The sequence below is a fragment of the Lepisma saccharinum genome, chromosome 24 (genome assembly GCF_977018435.1).
Source record: "Lepisma saccharinum chromosome 24, izLepSacc3.1, whole genome shotgun sequence".
NCBI classification, from domain to species: domain Eukaryota; kingdom Metazoa; phylum Arthropoda; class Insecta; order Zygentoma; family Lepismatidae; genus Lepisma; species Lepisma saccharinum.
The window spans coordinates 24,748,483-24,768,157 of record NC_139252.1 but is presented as its reverse complement, the minus strand read 5'-3'; the positions used below and the strand labels follow the sequence as shown (position 1 = coordinate 24,768,157).

Here is a 19,675-nt window from a genome sequence, read left to right as displayed (position 1 = left end):
CTTCAAAATTACTACTTGTTGAATTATAGTTTGTAAATAGGTCCTTCAAAACATACTCTTACGTGGTCTGTCTAAAAAGTATGTTGGGGGGAAAAGTCACTTGCCTGGTGTGGTTCACGTCCTAATTCCCTTCAAAGCAGGTCCCTCAGATTTCTGCTTAGCCCAATGAGCCTGCCATTGCAGGAAGCACCCCTGGAATGGCTCTCAACTCCGCTGTCGTGGTGTGCATAATATCCTCTCGGCTGTCAAAATGGGATCCTATCAGTGGAGATTTTAGCTTCAGGAACAACCAGAAGTCACATGGAGCCATGTCAGGAGAGTAAGAAGCCTGGCAAATGATTGCAATGCCTTTGTTTCCCACGAAATTCTGGTTCAGATGTGACAAATGAGATGGGGCATTATCGTGATGCAGCTGCCATTGTCGTGAGATCCACAGGCCCTGTCTCTTGTGACGAACTGCATCACAGAGCTGGCGGAGGACATCTTGATAGTATTCCTTTGTTACTGTTTGACCTTCTGGTGTGTACTCATGATGCACCAGTCACCAGCACCTTCACTTTACTCTGCACCTGCCATGCCTTTTTGGGCCTTTGCAAGGATGAGTGCTTCCACTGTGATGACTGGACTTTGCTTTCCAGGTAATACCTGTGCACCCACGTTTCATCTCCAGTTGTCATGGTGTTGAGAAACTTTTCATCTCTGTTGACAGTCTCCAATATTGATTGTGTAATGTCACATCAAAGTTCTCACTGTTGGGCAAGCAGCTTTCAGCTTGGGCACAAGTTTTGCTGCTACCCTGTGCATGCCTAAATCATCCCGTAAAATTTAATCTTTGCTGATACCAATGTCATCAGCAATTTTCCTGACTGTCAAACCATGATCTTCCACTATCAAGGACCTCACTTTCTCAACGTTTTCTGCATTCCTGCTTGCTGATGGGCTCCCAGAATGCTGATCATTCCTGCCGATGTGCGGCCATTTTTGAAGATGTTGCACCAGTCCTTTATTTGGGTTACCCACAATACATCATCGCCAAACGTCTCTTGAATCTTGCAAATTGTTTTCGTTTGTGTATCCCCAAGCTTCTGGTAAAACATGATGCAATATCTCTGCTCCACACATTCTGTCATTCCAGCAAACAAGAAAATGTGACTTTACACAGAAACATTACCTCACTCGCCAGCTGCCTCTCATCAACTTATGGGTCCGACACACCCAGCAACATGTGTGCATGTGCATCAAGGTTCCCTTCACCTCTGTGCATAATGCAGCCAACCTACCATAGCTATTTTTCGCAGGAAAAGAAAAGGTTGGATACTTTTAGACAGGCCACGTATTTCTTAATTGATTCAGGTAAATCATTGAGAGGAGATCTGCACATTTTGATAAAGTAGCAACATGCACTGAGAATTCAACTTACGTTAAAGCTACAACTTGATTTTCTGGTGCAGTTATTATCCATGTGCAATTCATGTTAGAGTGATAAGTATCAGGATGTAACGGTGATTGTATTAAACCAGGGCTTGTTATTTGTCCACCACATTCTGAAAAATTAGAGAATGGAAAATAATATTAGAGAAAAGAGTATTAATATTTTCATAATAATTCATTTTCTATACTTTATAATATCATGTAATTATATTAAAAAAAACACATTTCTGACATCACTGAACTGATGCACACACACACTCACTGCAAAAACATTGTTTCAACATTGGACTAATATGAATTTTTTATTGATACCAACAAAATATTTACCAATAAGAATAACTGATGTTCTATTGATCCAATAGCATTTTGAAAATAATCCTTGAAGGACATAAATGTTTCATTAACCTCTTGATTGAATGTATGTAACAAGATGACTGCAATAGGCTGTGCCTTGTGAAAACAGGACTGTAATTTACTTTATAAAATTAAGGTATATATAAGGTGCGTCTGAAAAGTTCGGTGAATGGTCTCAGAAAATAAAGGAAACAAGAGTTACAAACAAAATACCTTTACTGGTCTTCAAAGTAATCACCATTAGCTACAACACATGTCTGACATCGCAGGAAACACCGTGGTCACGCGTTGGATATCCGCAGCGTCTGCGAAGCGGAAGCCTTTCAGGGCTAATTTAAGGCAGGGAAACAAAAAGAAGTTTGCCGGCGCTAAATCTGGAGAATACGGAGGGTGTGGAAGAACAGTCACCTAGCGTTGAGCGAGAAAATTGACCACGCGGATCGCAGTGTGCGGACGGGCATTGTCGTGGAGGAAAGTCCACTGTCCACTCCGGTACAGTTCTGGCCGAACCCGCCGGATGTGTTGCAGCAGCCGTTTCAAAACTCCCTCGTAAACTTCCGTGTTGAGAGTTTGACCCGCGGGTAGAAATTATTGATGGATCAAGCCCTTGCTGTCGAAAAAGGCGAACAACATCGTCTTAATCTTGGATTTTGTCAGCCGACTTTTTTTGGGAGGCGGGGAAGACGATGAACACCATGCCATTGACTGTCGCTTGGTCTCTGGATCGTATTGGTAGCACCAGGTCTCATCTCCAGTAATGATGGTTTCCATCCGAGTTCGCTTCTGCTCATCTTTCAGCGTTTGCGGTATAAACCGGGCACAAATCTTTCGCTTTTTTAAATGTTCGTGAACAATAGTGCGCACACTGTCTTTGCTTATCTGCAACTCTTCTGCCATCATTCTCAACGACAGCCGCCGTCATCCGCAAGCATGCGTCTCACTCGTTCGATGTTGTCTGGGATTGTGCTTGTTGACGGTCGACCAGAACGCGGCTCATCCTCGACACCTTCTTTCCATCTCTAAAGCATTTAAACCACTCAAACACACACTTTTTACTCACTGCTTCAACACCGTACACTTGCACTAACATTCCATGAGTCTCCGTCGCAGTTTTCCCTAATTTGAAGCAAAACTTCATGTTAACGCGTTGCTCCATTTTGCGCTCCATGTTGCAATGACACAAGTTTGCACACTCACCCCGTTAGCTTTGTCGCAGTGTGCACCACTGCTTCACTTCGGCGATTTGCACGATAGGGGCCGCTTGTTGACATGTCTCTCAATGCGCATGCATGGGTGCATCATCCTAACCAGCGCGGTTTTTCAAATATGGGATCATTCACCGAACTTTTCAGACGCACCTTGTAAATTATATGATTATATCCATGAAAGTAATAACAAAACGGCAGGATTTGGCACTAAATTACAGGATATTTATATATATATTGGACTGGTAAAATTACCAATTTTAATAAACTGATACACTAATATGCCAATATCAGTGATTAGAGATATAAGTGCATTGAATGCAGGGTGGAAAAAAAGCATGATTTTTATTTAAATAAAAATCATTTTTGATGAGTTTTTTTTATTTAAATCAGACTTTTTATTTAAATCGATTTTTTTTTAAAAAGCATGCTTAAAATTGCTAGTATTTTTTTCCTGCCATACATATAGATATGTTTTTTTTATAGAAAGGCTTTCTCTGTTAAACAGCCCTGAAAAAAAATTGAACAGTTTGATTAAAGCCAAAAAAAAAGATATGTCAATGTGTATTTTTCTGTTTCTGATAATGTACATATGAACGTTAGGGTGTTTCATTTTGTAAGGCAAAAAATAAAATGTAAAATTTTTGCAGACTTTGCTTACGCCCCGAGTCTCAGTGATATAAAAGATATATATGCCAAATTTCAAGAAGATTGGATAATATTTAAAGGTTTCACACTTTGTTCAGTTTTGTAAAAGTAGGCTAAAAATACGATTACTAGAAATAACAAACTTAAAATAATATTAAAACTAGACACTAAGATTAATAGGTATTATTTTCCTGTAGTTTACGGTTATTACAAGCATAAGAAAACAGTTTTTCTTTGTGACGTTTCAGGAGAACACACAAAGAAAAACTGTTTTCTTATGCTTGTAATAACCGTAAACTACAGGAAAATAATTCTATAATGCAAGCAATGTGTACATACAAGAAAAACGATTAATAGGTAGTATGATAGGCAAAACATGTGTTATATTAATCAACTTTGAACGATGCAATCCCTTCTTTTGTTCGCTTGGTGACGTATTTTCTGTGATGCTCGACTACCCTCAACAAGAATTGTTTTTCTTGTTCGTCCCTGACTGCTTCGTTAAACTTTTTTATCAGAGCAATTCCTCTTTCTGCGGTATCATTGACCATCTTAAGAGCGTTGACATGGCTTCTTAGAGAATCACTGCAGTATTCTGTCACGTCGTGGATCCCAAACAATTCAAAGAACGTCTTTGTTTTATTAGTAACGAAATGGCTCCGTCTTTGTTTTATTAGTAACGAAATGGCTCATGACTTCAGTCTTTTAGGACATTTTGGATGTAGTTAACCATTTTCACTCGTTGTTCTTCTAGAAAGCCTTGAACGGAACTTTCTTCATCCAGCATTGTCGTATATGACTTCTTATCAAGTGAAGCCCACAGACTTTGGAACTTCCGAAAAATCTGGATGTCAGGACCACTTGATGGTACGCCACAACACTCCTCAAACACTCCTTTCAATATTAGTTCATGGGTGTGATGACGGCAAGCCAACCACAACAATGTTCGTCCGAATTCCCTTTCAATTCTGGTACATGCCCCTTGGATCAGTCCTGTATTAGATGCTGTAGTATCAAAAATATACCAATGATATTGTCACGTAGCCCAAATCGGTCCACTTCCCGAATAACTACTTCAGCCATCTGCTCACCAGTGCTTTTCAGGGCAACAGGTACGCCAAGAAAATGCTCAAAATCTTTGCCAGTCACTAGAACTGCAACTTTATCTTCCAAAGTTTTGACACTCCCATGGGCAACTGAGGGCAACAGTTTACTATCCCAATGCAAGACCAAATGAGGAGGATTTTCAAAGAGTGACTCTTCGATTTTCTTTGCCATTTTACTTCTATTGATCGCCTGAGCTCGATAAACGGTAGCTGGAGATACGGCAATTTTTGAAACATCGTGGCCAAGGCTCTTTGCAGTTGCTATAAATGAAGTACTTGCTTGTCGAATAGAGAGCTGTTCTCGATCCCAAGTAGACGTGAGTGTCTGATCAAGAAGTTTTAATCTAGGACTTGAACGTAATTTTTTCGTTGCTGGAGGCGAAAACTCAGCCTCTTCGTCACTAGGTGCCGATGATGATGGAGACGAGTCTTCCAGTATAACTGTCTTATTGATTTCAGCGATAGCTTTGTAATGTTTATTCTTATATGAATCATTTTTGTCTTCTTTTGTACACTTAGTTCTTATTTTCGAGGCGAAAACCTTGTCTACTCCACTCATTGACGAACTCATACGATCTTCTCTTTGTGACCAAAGAAATTCTTTATCTTCTTGTGATACGCTAGTCATGTCCATCACATTTTGCCGGGAAATGTCAAATAACTCGACGAGATCACCTTTCCAAATCTGCCGTTTCACATTTGCTTTATCCGTGTTTCTCGATTTCTCTTTACCCAGATTTTGGTATTCTTTGTACAGCTTCTGTATACCACCACGGATATTCTCCTCCGTCTTAACAGGCATATTTGCTTTCCTCCACACTTCCTGTAGTTTAGTACTGGTAGATTTAGCAGCATCCGAAAGTGTTTCTTTCATTTCCTTGTGATGGTAAATAAAAACTTAAAGTTCTTGTTCCTTTGAAGGGAGCCGAGCTCCTAAAACCTCACCACTAGGCACCTTTTCTAGCAGCCAAATTCCTCTTTTGGTTCCCATTTTAAAGTTCAATTACCTGCAAAAGATGAAAGAAATACACGAGAAGCCCATTAGTACAAAGCACTTCAATATTAGAAATTTTACTAGTTTGAGATAAAAGTGATCAATGTGTGCAACCCCTAAATATTATCCAATCTTCTTGAAATTTGGCATATATATCTTTTACATCACTGAGACTCGGGGCGTAAGCAAAGTCATATGAAAATCACATCTTTGGAAAAATGAAACACCCTAATGAACGTACTATGGAAATGTTTGTTTACTATAATAATTTCAGTAAATTTTCTTCCAGTGAAAATAAAACATTATGGATGAACTACAGTATACAATTGTAACTAAAAATATTTTTATAGTCTTTGTAGCTTAATTTCGGCAATTTTTTAACAATAGTTTGTAAAATATCAGCTGCCATGTTTATTGACAGTTTAATGATAATGACACTATTTATGGTTTAACATGATTAATATTTTGTTTGTTATTCTACAAAAAAAAGTTTGTTAATTTTGCCCATAAAAATTATTGAATTTTAATCAAAAGAAATTTCAGTGTGTTTACATATTAGATTTCCTTTCGTATGAGCTTCACCACATCAGTACATATATTTTGTTTCCTTTATTTTCCTTTCTAAGAGCATAATAAACACCATTAAATAATTTCTAGATTAATATACTTTCAATAAAAGTGATTCTGATCTTTACAAAATCCTTATATACATTATCCTATGAATTATTCATTAAGAGTGATCTTTTTAAAAAAATCACTTTGATTGAAAGTATGATTTCAATCTATCAAGAGTTTTGATATGAGAGTAGGAAAGTAGCTGTCACCCAGGTACTAATGATATTTGGATTCCATAAAAGTGACAGGATTCTAGAACTACTAAAATGTACCTGGAAGTATCAATAATTAAATTTCAACTGCCTCTTATTGGGTACTTTTGTTTACAAATTTATAATCAATTGTAATTAAGTTTAATATACTTTTGGTGAAATATTTATATTAAGCAACGCGTACATACAAGAAAAACTATTTTGGTGAAATAGTTTATCAATATTTACTGATAACAATTATTAACTGATTTGTAAATTGCATCAGTGTATCCAACCTGAATAAAAGTTAATGTCAGTAATACAATATTTTTCACTAATTTTTAATATGGCCCTGAATGTTCCCTATGCCTTTATGCATCTCTCATCAACCTTGTGCAAAAATAAACAATCTCAGTTTCAATTATAAGTTACTTTTATGCATATATAGGTTTGATCGTGACGATGAGAGGAAAGTCGTATCCACAATTTGAACTTTGATAATAATACGATAATTTTTTAAAATTATTTTTATTTATTTATACAAAAGTTTGTTTAGCCATTTTTTATCATATAAAACCTTCAATTCTTTTTATTGTGGTGAGTCGACTCTTGGAAAAAGAATCTCCATTGGATGTGAGGAGATTAGTGGAGTCTCTGTAAATGTTGCTTCAATATTATTGGTTTATTAACCTCCTTGATTAATACATGTAACTATGAGACTGCACTGGGTTTTGCTTTGAAAATAGAAGTATGTAAGAACTAGGACATATGATACATTTATATTGATAAAAATAATAACAAAATGACAGAATTTTGTCCTAAATTGCAGGTAATGTATGCACATATCAGACTGTAATTTCAGTGATTTACCAGTATGTCAATATATTGATACACAACGATGACCGGGTACAATCAGTATTAAATTTAAAGTTGTGCATTTGGATACAGATATCAATAACATCACTTGATACCAAGGCGAATTGATTTAAATCAGGTGATGTCTTTTAAAAAAATCACAGATATAAATCACTTGAAATAAATAATTTATAAAATAATGAACATAAGGATTTTGACGAGAATCACTTTTGGTGAAAGTACATTAATCTCGTAATAACTTAATGTTTATTAGGCTCTAAGATAGGAAAATAAAGGAAATAAAATATACTGATGATGTGCAGCTCATACGAAAGGAAATGTAAACACAGGATTTCTCTTGATTTAAAATTCAATAATTTTTATGGCAAAAACAGCAAATATTTTGTGTGCAAAATTTACAAAATACTAATCCCTCAACAGTGGAAAGAATCCATAATTGTTCCTGTGTTTAAAAAAGGTGATAAAATGAACTGCAATAATTACCGTGGAATTTCTCTACTCTCAACAACATACAAAATATTGTCTAACATTCTTTTAACAAGACTAACACCATATGCTAATGAAATTATAGGTGATTATCAATGTGGATTTAAACGTAACAGATCAACTACAGATCAAATTTGTCACATCAGACAGACACTTGAAAAAAAGTGGGAATATAATCAAAATGTCCATCAGCTATTCATTGATTTCAAAAAAGCATATGATTCGGTCAAGAGATAACTTATATAATATATTAGTAGAGTTTGGAATACCTAAGAAGTTTGTTAGTATGATAAAAATATGCACCAGTGAAACAGAAAGTAAAATTCGTGTGGGTATTAATATGTCTGACAAATTTACAATTCATGATGGGTTAAAACAAGGAGATGCATTATCTCCATTGCTCTTTAATTTTGCCTTAGAATATGCTGTTAGGAAAGTAAAAGAAACTAAAGGAGGACTAAAATTAAATGGTGTGACTCAGTTGTTAGCATATGCAGATGATGTAGACTTACTGGGGGATGATGTGAATACAATTAAGAATAATGCTAAAATATTTTTCAAAACTGCTAAAGAGATAGGTTTGGAAGTTAACAAAGAGAAAACTAAAAATCCGGGAACTTTTCTAACATTGGAAGCGGCCCCGGCATCCACCCAGCATCGAATGACATGGGTACCTGGGGGAAACCCTGGGTGGTAAAGGTGGTCAGGAGCATGATGCTGATCACATCACCCCCACTCACGACCGGATCAAGAAAGTGTGGGGAATTACCCCCACACCCCCTATACGCCTTCATGGCGTGGTGCTATGCACAGGGGAGCACTTTTTTTTTTTTTTATTTATTTACAGGTCGAAACCAAGTGTTAGGTAATAATCAAAATCTAATTATTGATAACAACTCGTTTGAAACAGTTTACAAATTCAAATACTTAGGAGTAATATTAACAAATGAAAATTATATTAAAGAGGAAATAAAAAGTAGGCTTAATTCAGGAAATGCATGTTACTTCTGTCTTCATAAACTTTTGTCTTCTCGTTTAATATCTAAGAAACTAAAAGCTAAAATATACAAAACAGTAATTTTGCCTGTAGTATTATATGGATGTGAAACTTGGTCCCTTACATTGAAAGAGGAACATAAATTGAGAGTATTTGAAAACAAGATCCTTAGGAAAATCTTTGGACCTAAAAGGGATGAGGAGACAGATGAGTGGAGAAGGTTACATAATTTTGAACTACATAATTTGTATTCATGTCCAGATATTATTAGAATAATTAAATCAAGAAGACTTAGGTGGGCAGGCCATGTGGCACGAATGGGAGAGGAAAGAGGAGTTTATAGGATTCTTGTTGGGAAACCTGATGGTAAGAGACCTGTAGGAAGACCAAGACGAAGATGGAGGGACAACGTTGAGATGGACCTAAGGGAAATCGGTAGGGATGGAAAAGAGTACATAGATCTTGCTCAAGATAGGGAAAGATGGAAGGCCTGTGTTGCTGCAGCCATGAACCTTCGGGTTTAAGAAGGCTAGAGAGTTAGTTAGTTAGCTAATCATGTTAAACCATAAATAGTGCCATTATCATTAAACTGTAAATAAACATGGCAGCTGGTATTTTTCAAACTACCACTAAAAAAGTCTCCAAAATTTAGCTACAAAGATTATTAAAATTTTGGTGTTAATATTTTAAGTTACAATTTTAGAGTATATTCAGAATGTTTTATTTTCACTTGAAGGAAAGTTACTTAAATTATAGTTTCATTAACACCCTCAACAAACATTTCCACAGTAGGTACTGTACTAGAAACAGAAAAATGTATATTTACATATATTCTATTTTATTAGCTTTAATCAAACTGTTCAAATATTTTACAGGGCCGTTTACTAGAAAAAGTCTTTCCATAGAAAAAACATATATCTTTATGTACGGTGTCAGAAAACATACAAGCAATTTTAAGCATTTTCTAATAAAATATAACGAAACAAATTTAAATTTAAAAAATCCAATTTAATTAAAAAATAAACAACCCTGGTTGATGCCAATATACAGGTATCAGAAACAACATAAGCCTAATGTAAACTTCATATACAATCTTAAACAAATAAACTATATTTTTTTATGTATGTACCTCAAAGACAGGAACAAACATAAAAAAATTTAATGAATATCTATTTACTTACCTTCAACTTTATATGACAGGAGAAATCCTGGATAGGTTACAGAAATATCAGTCAAGAAGGTTAATTCTATTTTGTCCTTTGATACAAATGGTGGTGGTTTATCTTGTGCACAATAAGGTCCATATGTTTGAGAATAATAACTATATCTCCATGTTACAAAGGTGACATTATCGTAGATACAAGATGGAGGACCTGGAAATATAGTGATTATATTACTACCACTAGAAACTCATTTATATTCAATTGTGATTTTTTGTGACCATGCTGAAAGGCCCAATGCAAAGTGTGGCATAAAAATTGACTCTTTTAATTGCAACGAAACTAATACTGCACTCTGTTAGACAAAAATACAAACACATCAACTACAACATTACACATTGCCATTTGCAAAATATGCACATTCACAGTCAGAGTCATTTTCATGCATAAAAGAGTAAAAAAGAAATAATTGATTGATAGGTTTTTTTATTTTACTTGGCTTTCTGCCATTTTTGGCTAATTGAGAAGATGAGGATGAGCGATGATATGATAACATTGACGAAGGGACACTCACAAAGAACACCTATGCCCAGGTGGGGATTCGAACCTGAGGCCCTTGTCGTAGCATGCTGTTATAACCAATCCGCCGCGGAGGTCAGCATTAAAAAGAAATAAATACCAAGTGACCATCAAGTGATTGATTTCTTTAATGCGAGAAACATGTACAATACTATTATTGAAGTAGCAAATAATTTTTGCAAGCAGCTTTAATATAACAAATGTAAGAGGGCTAGGGCCTGACAGAACGGCTTTTTCATTGGGTGATGCATGGCCAGAACATAGAGTCCCATCGTCACTGTTTTCTTACCTTCGAGACAGAAGCACCTTTATTCTCAGATATCTAATCGAGACTAGATTAAAGTAGAATCTGAACCAATGCCTCCAGGGGGAATCGAACCTTCTACTTCTTGATTATAAGGTGAGAGCGTTAATCAATACATTATCCTTTACAATCTCAATCCTGGCTTTTTCGAACAGCAGTAGATGAGATTCAGGCAATATGTTATCTTTTATTTTCTAGGGGCTATAACTTAACATACTACTTTTTAAAAAAAATCACAGCTCCCCCTCCCCCCATCCCTGCTCCATTCTGTGTCTACCCTAACAGAGACAGCAAGCTTTGCCACTAGATTTCTGTAGGTAATGCTCTGTAGGATGTATGCTAGACTCCATTCACCATATTTCTCTCATTCTGTATAATTAATATCAAATTTAAAAGTCTCACATTCTTTGAACCTTACATTTAGAAAAAGAACCCTCCTTAAAGTAACAGCTCTTCAAGAACTAGAACTTGCCAAGCAGTATTTTACCCCAGAGTTCAATACTATTTCTTTCAAGTAGCCCCCCCCCCCTCAAACAGTTGCAGTAGTAAGCTAAAATTTCTGCATTTCTGAGGAGAAAAAGCTATCAGTTTACTAATAAAAGTAGATTTTTTACAAAATTTAATATTTCCATTATAACTTTGCTACTTTAAATCCAATGTTAACTTTGGCTTCATACACAGAATGGTAAGATTTTTTCCTTTTTAAAAAAATATTCCTTGAGGTTTCTAAGATAATTGATAAAAAAAAGTGAGAAATCAAAATCTTTCCAAAATTTTATATTTTTGCAAAAGAAACAAAAAAAGCACATTAGTTGTACATGAAAATAAAGAGAGAAAATTACAGATCATTACAAGTGGAAAATTTCAAGAGAAAGTTTATCTGTCGAGAATGGATAGTAGCTAAGATATCGTGGTTTAGAGATTTGTCACGTGCCATTTTCTTCTTGCAACATTTTAAAAACTTTCTTAAGGAGTGCCTTTCATGCGACAACAGTTTCAGCTTTCCCAGCAGAATATAAGAGCATCCTTAAATCTGAGGTTCTACCCATGAAATGGGATCAAAATATCCTTGTGAAGTTATGTCAACACCATTTTGGATGTGCTAGGGGATCAAACCTGGGCCTCACTTACAAAATGCATTAATCATTTGGCTGTGCAGAATCCTTCCTTAAATTGTTTACTGACTGCATTTCTGAAAGAGACCCTACATTCAGGAGTTAAAACTTTAAATAGTCACAACAACAGATGTTTCTTTTCATATTTCAAATCAGTTGAATTAAACGTAAGAGCTATTGATAAGAGCACTGATTCATTGATATGTTGGTATTAAAGTTAAAAGCCTTACCTTCCAAATTAAATGTCTGAAATTCAGCTTTTATTAATTCACCAGGTATATCAATTATATATTTACAATTCAAATTATTTCTGTATGACAAGGGGTATCCAGGCGAAACGATGTGTCCACTTCTTTCAGTTAAAATTCCACCACAAGCAACTGACCATTTTGCCTGAGAAATATAAAGAAAATGTATATCTCAAGGAAATGATAATATACAAAACACAATCAATTTTAATACTCGCAATATTTAACAAAGAGCATAACTATTGATTGATGAAAACATAGGATCAGATGAATGCTCCATTCTGATTGTTTGAACCCATCAAGATTCTGACTGAGTTCTTTTTTTACCATGGGCAGAATTTTTGCTTCAGTGAAGTACTAAGTACCAATAAGATCTTGACCTATGAGACTTAACTCTTAAAGTACTTTTGATCTTCTCACCAAAGTTACCAGGTCTGAGCATGGGTGTTTTTTGTGAGTGTTTCATCATCAATTTCATCTAATCATTACTCAACCTCATCATTGTGATTAGCCAAAAGTGGCAAAAATACAATGTAAAATAACAAAAATACAAATACAAATTAACAGTAATGGAGACCCAGCAAACACAAACATACGAAAATAGATGACATTTTTTTCTATTTTTATATAAAAGACTTTATCTGAAATGCAATTCTTTGATATTTCTTGTAGCATATTAGATTACGTTTACTTTCATACAACAGTTTCTATCTACCTTACAATGATAATGTGTAAGGTATTATCCAGAATTCTTGGAACTGGCACTTTCATCCGGAGAGCAGCAGTAGTAGCACCATGCAATGGTAGATTGTGTACTAACATATCTTGAGCGTCAGTGTACAAAATTTCACTTCCAAGGGAAATTAATTAAATTCTTACTAAATATTGTGTGTGATAATTTAGTTTTGATATGGAAATAGAAAAACAGCTTGTATTTATTGACAACTATGATATTTAATTATATAATAAGAACATGGTAAGAATGGCAGAAACAACCAAGAAGAGATTTAGCGGGGGTGCTATATGAGATTCTGCGCATTTTCCCTTGTTAATACTTGTTATTATAATGGTAATATGTTAAAAATGGTCAAAGAATCAATTACAGATAAATAAAGAAGCTAAGCACAAAGCAGATTTATAACTTAAGGAATAAACCCGCTTCACTTGCGTATATAGAAGCTAGGAATTCTGGCTTCAAATCTGGACAAGGCATGAATGGCTTTGTTATGTTTGTTGCAGCAACTAATTCAACAATCTATCAGTCATCCTCACTATCAGGACTAGCTTTCAAAGAGAGAAATAAAATAACCAAGATAAAATAATAAATCAGAAACTGTATCATCAAACAAATAAGAGTAAAAATGCAATGTCAAATGATTCAAGGAAAAGAGAAGGAAACATGGAAATTTCCTTTTGCAGTTGTTTGGTCAACTTTACAAAAGAAGCTATGGTGAAAGAACATGAAGACTGATGAAGGAATGAGAATGTTTGTTCACTGGTAATGTAGTGAACATTTGTTTTCAGATACAGATCTGGTTCTCAACAGTTTTCAGTCCGGGCAGTGACAAGAAGAACAGAGCCTTGTGTTAGCTGGGAGTCTAATGCAGTGGTGTTGTGTTGCCTCACGGCCATCTTGAATCTGAGGGAGGCCGGAGCCTTCAATTTGGCAACCCTGTAAACTGTGACATCAGCCGGCCAATGTTCCTCGGAAAAAACATTAAAGAATGAACGTCCAAAAGTAACAAAAGTCATAATTTTATGTAGCCTATTCATCATGTATAGGCACCACACGCTAAGTGTTTACATGTATTAAGTACAAGGATTAAATTACAACACTCAAACAAGAATTCGTGAAACAATACAAACTCAAACAAACCTGTAAGAGCATAAAACTGCGTAATCTAACAAAAACATTAGAACACAAAATCACTAATTCCTTCACTGTAACATATCTCCGCAAGAGAAAAACAACGAAAATGTAACATCTTCTAATTTCTAAGCCATGCAAAATTATGAACTTTCTCGCAGTCTCACATAGTCTCCAGCACATGGCATTTTTTCATTTTTTTAGTCTTGTACATACATGGGCTATATGTTTATGTTTGTACATCTTGAGAACTTTAAGGCCAGTGTGTTAGATCTTACATCATTTAAATATTTAGTTGTTAGATTCGAATGCATTCCGAAATGCTAGCAAATAAAATGAGGGCAAACTACACATTATTGGAAAGTTCCATACTGACTGCGTATGAATGCAAAGTTGGCATTGTATTTTCTGCTTATTTCAAGTTATTTAACAGCAAATTTACATTTCTATTGTTAATGCATGTTTTCCACTTACAGTAAAAGTCAATCTTCTGTCCAGATTTGGAAAAAGAAAAACATTTTACACAGATTCCCATGTTTCTTTAAGAGTCAACATCAATTTTGCTATTCACGCCCATGCTATGTAGCTGAATGTTTAGGCCAGCAAGACAGCATTGCCACATTTCAGGATTCCGGCATTAATAAAGTTGCCTCCATGTTTTTGAAACAAGAACAGAAGAGTTGGGATAAGGTTGAATTTTGCCAGAGGTTGTACAGCACCACAGTGCATCAAGGTCTGCAAGAGGCTTGTGGGAAATCAGCATTGCCTTACAGACCAGTGGTGAGTTGCGTAAAAGCCTTCAACACAGGATGCCAAAATGTGGTTGACATGCCAGGTTGTCCTAGTGTCACTGACTAAGAAGTGCAACCTGTTGCCACATTACTGGCGACAAATCAACACCATTTGATTGATGAGTTAGCCCAAGTGACAAAATTAGAGCATACAATTGTGCTGCACATTCCAAAAGAATGCCTGGGCATGCAAGGGCAAAAAGAAGCATTACAATGGGTTCTGCATGGGAATGCAGAAATGGCTGCAATATGATGCTGCTCATACCCACTTGAAATGTTGTGAGCTCCAATGAGAGGCTTTCTTATGTTGTATCATTATGTTATGGATGAGACATGGAGCAAATCATACAAACCACAATTGAAATGCCAATCAAATGAGTGGCGTTATTCAGGTCTACACAAACATCAACAGTTCATCAGTCACACCCAGCAATATGAAAGTAATGGTAATTTTCATTTATGACTATGATGGTGTTATTCTAATGCATACTGTATCCGGCTTTATTATTGATTTTGGAACACAACCTGCAGTCCTCATTGAGAATGAAGAGACAACACTTTCTGCAAAACCCATCCATCATTTTGCATGATAATGCTCTGGTGTATGAAGAACAACTGTGGATAATTTGAGTGCTACCTTTCCCCATACCCCCCCCCCCCCCTAGACTTGAGCCCATGTGATTTCGACATGATTCCTAAGATGAAGGAAAAAGGAAACACTTCGTGGCTGTCACTTCTGAACTGTTCCAGAAATTCTGCAGACAGTAGACTGCTCCATTCGAACTATCTGTGACGCTACAGATATCCTACGCCTTCTACATCATTGGCAATGGGTTGCACATAGCATTGGTGCCTGCATCCAGGGACAATAAGACTTTGAAATATGTATATATTTTGTATCACTTGTAAAAAAAAATAATAGTTGCCACTATTAAAGTTCCATCCTATGTATTAAAAGAGGAACATAAATTAAGAGTATTTGAAAATAAAATCCTTAGAAAAATATTTGGACCTAAAATGGATGTGGAGACAGGTGAGTGGAGAAGGTTACATAATTTAGAACTTCATAATTTGTATTCATCTCCAGATATTATCAGAATGATTAAATCAAGAAGACTTAGGTGGGCAAGCCATGTGGCATGAATGGGAGAGGAAAGAAGAGTTTACAGGAGCCTATGTTGGGAAACCTGATGGTAAGAGACCAGTAAGAAAGCCAAGATGAAGATGGAGTGATAATGTTGAAATAAATCAAAAGGAAATCAGTAAGGATGGAAAAGATTGGATTGATCTTGCCCAGGATAGGAACAGATGGAAGGCTTGTGTTGCTGCAGCCATAAACCTTCAAGTTTAAGAAGGCTAGAGAGTTAGTTAGCTAGTTCCTACGTATGTTTGTGTATTAACTGATACCACTGGAAATATTATCACTATATATTATTTTCAAATATTTTCTGCAAAATGTTTTAAAGCCTTTAGTTTATGAGCATGGCCGTAGGCAGAAAATTTTTTTGGGGGGGGTTCATTCATAATTGTTCCCAGAGCGTCACCAGAAATTTGAATAATAGCAATAATAATAATAATTGTACAATAATAATTAAAATGTCATAATAATAAAACAATTTTATTCCAGAATAATAATACTAATAATAATTATTATTATATTATTGTTATATCCTTGAGGGGGCTTACTCAATTCAGCATATGAGTGAATATCCAGCATAAGTTTCTTTTTGTTTTTTTTACGTTTCATACAGTGTGTACTGAAATGCACAATTATTTTACTTCGTCATTAAACTTTAGATACCTTCAAGAAAAAACTTTAAAAGTTAGATGGAAATTTTAGTCATAAAGTTTTTGTTGTTTGACTTTAAAATTAAATTTTTGGAATTTTGAAAAGTGTGGAACCAGTTATTCTCTTTAAAAGATTAGCCTGGTGCAAGGATTGTAACCTATATCGCGAACGTAATGCGCTACGAAACTGGAGGTACTAGGTTTGAATTCCTATCAAAGGGGATTTATTTTCGACTTTATCGGACGGGGAATTTAAAAGCTGGAAAGTGAATTTTGGGACAATCATAAGGGAATCTTCAGTCTATATCCCTTGTGACGCAGGAACAACACTGGAAAGATGACAGCAGAAGTGATAATGGAGGGGTCGCCGATGGGCTGCGATTCCGAGAATAAATCCTGTTTCACTCAACTTTCAGAATTCCATATGTATGAAAATTCTAGCTCGATCGTTTCAACATTGTCTCCTTGTATTTTTGTGATGCTTCGAAAAAACAATTGAAAATTTGTTACAGATTTTGGTTTCTGAACATCAATTAATCCAACATGTCAGAGGTTTCGGGGGGGGGTTTGAACCCTAGAAACCCCCCCTCTAAATACGGCCATGTTTATGAGTTCATTAACATGTAAGGATGCAGTTAAAAAAGTTGAATGCACTTTGAAAAATTACCTTGAACCCATCAGCCATAGTATCACCATCTGAATGGAAAATTAGTTTCAATAGATTTCTGGTGGAATTAATAGCCGCTGGTGTTTGTCTCCCACAGACTTTACTAATTGAAACCCAACTGCCATTAACAAAATCAAATGCCTGAAAATATAACAAACAAATTATCTACATACACTTAAAGTGTCAAAAAATATAGTGCTGTAATCATAATAAGTGAGAGTGAATATGAAACTTACCTGCAAAACGCCACAATAACATAGACTGAACTAAGGCACAAATCATTAAACTGTTCATGACTAAATAAAAAGTATGTACAATGTGGAAAGGTGGTTTTTGTATCCTAGTGGAATCTGGATTTTTACGTTTTGAAAGGTACCAAGATTAAACTTAAGATGCAAGAAAATGTAAAACCTTGGAAATGTTTATAACATTATGCTCTATTGGGATTATGAGTAATTAATTGTATAATGGGGGAAAATGTAAAATCTTGGAACTTAAAATTGGGGTCTCATTATAGTTCACACATTATTTCTCTGATATTTCATTCTTTTTTTTAATACTCATGTACAGCATATTGAATTAGAATGTAATATATTCACTAAAGGCTGTGTTTGTGCTATGAAATTAAACTGATATGTTGTGTATCTATTCTTACTATTTTGTGAAACAGCAAAATAATAACAACAATACACTAAAGTTGCTGACTAACATCAACCTCATGAACATAATGTGTTTGTGTGTGATTAGACACCCTGCTATGTGTCTAATACTTTCTGGTTGTGTATTCCATCATTTTAGTTTAGTTCTTCGTCTGAGGTAGACTCTGATACAGGGTAGAAACGTTACGTGTAAAATGCCCTTAATTTTTAATAAACTACCTTGGTCATCAACTTTAGTGTATTTAAATGAAAATAATAATAAGTCTCTATTAATTGATGGTATAATATGATGGCGAGTGAAAAGGATTATTTCGTTCATAGCTATTTATTTATACATTCAACAGATGCACAATGTAGGATGTATCTTCCTGTATTCAATAATATGTCTTGTTTCTGAAATTTGCTATTTATTGTTATTGTTATTATTACTATTATTAACATAGATCTTAGTGTGATATTAAAAAAGATAAGATAATAAAGAAAACAAATGCACAAAATAAAATCCTGTACAGAATCATCAGGATACAGTCTTCTCCACTTTTCCACAGCTCAAAGTAAGCTTCCGACAAACCAGCATGTTTCTCGCGATTAAAAACCATCTTGCAATGCGCGGTCAACAAACAGCCACTGCTGCAGTTACAATGCCAGCCTCCCTTTCAAAATAGGCTCCTCCCCTTCCCAAGGGTTGTCCAAACAAGCCATGCGGGTTATTACACAAAAAACATAAAGTTACTAACATTTTTTACCATTCTGTTATACACACCTCAAGATAGTCTTTTGCACAGCCATTACTTTGTTCTAAATGGAATCTCTCAACAAAAGACAGAGAAACATGGAACCCTGGTGAAACTCTTATTTCCCATGTGCAGTCTCCATTAGTCGGATACTGACCAGGAAAATTAGGCGATGATACATATCCCTCATCAGTATGATAAATACCACCACAACCTGTTCATGAGAAATAACAAGAAGAAAGTGTAAATGTTCCTAGCAAAATTGAAACATATAAAGCACATGTGAAAACACTCACACATATAACAAAACAGCAAAAGAGATCACACAAAAACTTCTCTCTCTCTGTGTGTGTGTGTGTGTGTTAGTGTGTGTGAGAGAGAGTATGTTTGTGCATGTGTGCAGAAGATACAGTGGAACCTCAATTTTACGTTTTTTCAGGGGACCAAGCTGAAGAAACTTAATATGCGGGAAAATGTAAAATCGAGGAAACTCTCTTAACATTTTACTATGTTGGGATTATCAGAGTTGAATGTATAATGTGGGAGAATGTAAATTCGAGGAACATAAAATCTGGGTTCCATTGTATATCTTCTTCATGGAAACTTCAGACTTGGGAAATTCTGTGTCTTTTGAGATGCTATTTTATCGAATTTATATTCTACTACTTAAAACATCACAAAACACAGGACCAACATTATAAAAGACACTTTGAAAGTTTGTCCAAGTTTCGACTTCATCTCAGAGTGATCATCAGGGCTGGTCGAGACAGCATAGATGACACAGTCGTGGTTCCACTGACACATCAGTGGATGATGACTCCGAGATGAAGTCGAAAGCTTGGACAAACTTTTAAAGTGTC

The 19,675-nt window shown here is 35.4% G+C and overlaps 1 protein-coding gene across 1 annotated transcript in view; it reads right to left on the bottom strand.

The window, feature by feature from the left end:
- The window catches only part of LOC145978140 (cubilin-like), a 416,836-nt gene that overhangs the window by 90,870 nt on the left and 306,291 nt on the right, over window positions 1–19,675 (bottom strand). Inside the window, exons 53-57 of the mRNA XM_083110579.1 lie at window positions 18,845–19,029; window positions 17,423–17,587; window positions 12,292–12,454; window positions 10,085–10,276; window positions 1,421–1,544 (exon numbers count right to left, since the gene is read on the bottom strand). Of these exons, the coding sequence (XP_082966705.1) occupies window positions 1,421–1,544; window positions 10,085–10,276; window positions 12,292–12,454; window positions 17,423–17,587; window positions 18,845–19,029 (829 nt within the window). The remainder of the gene's footprint in view (window positions 1–1,420; window positions 1,545–10,084; window positions 10,277–12,291; window positions 12,455–17,422; window positions 17,588–18,844; window positions 19,030–19,675) is intronic.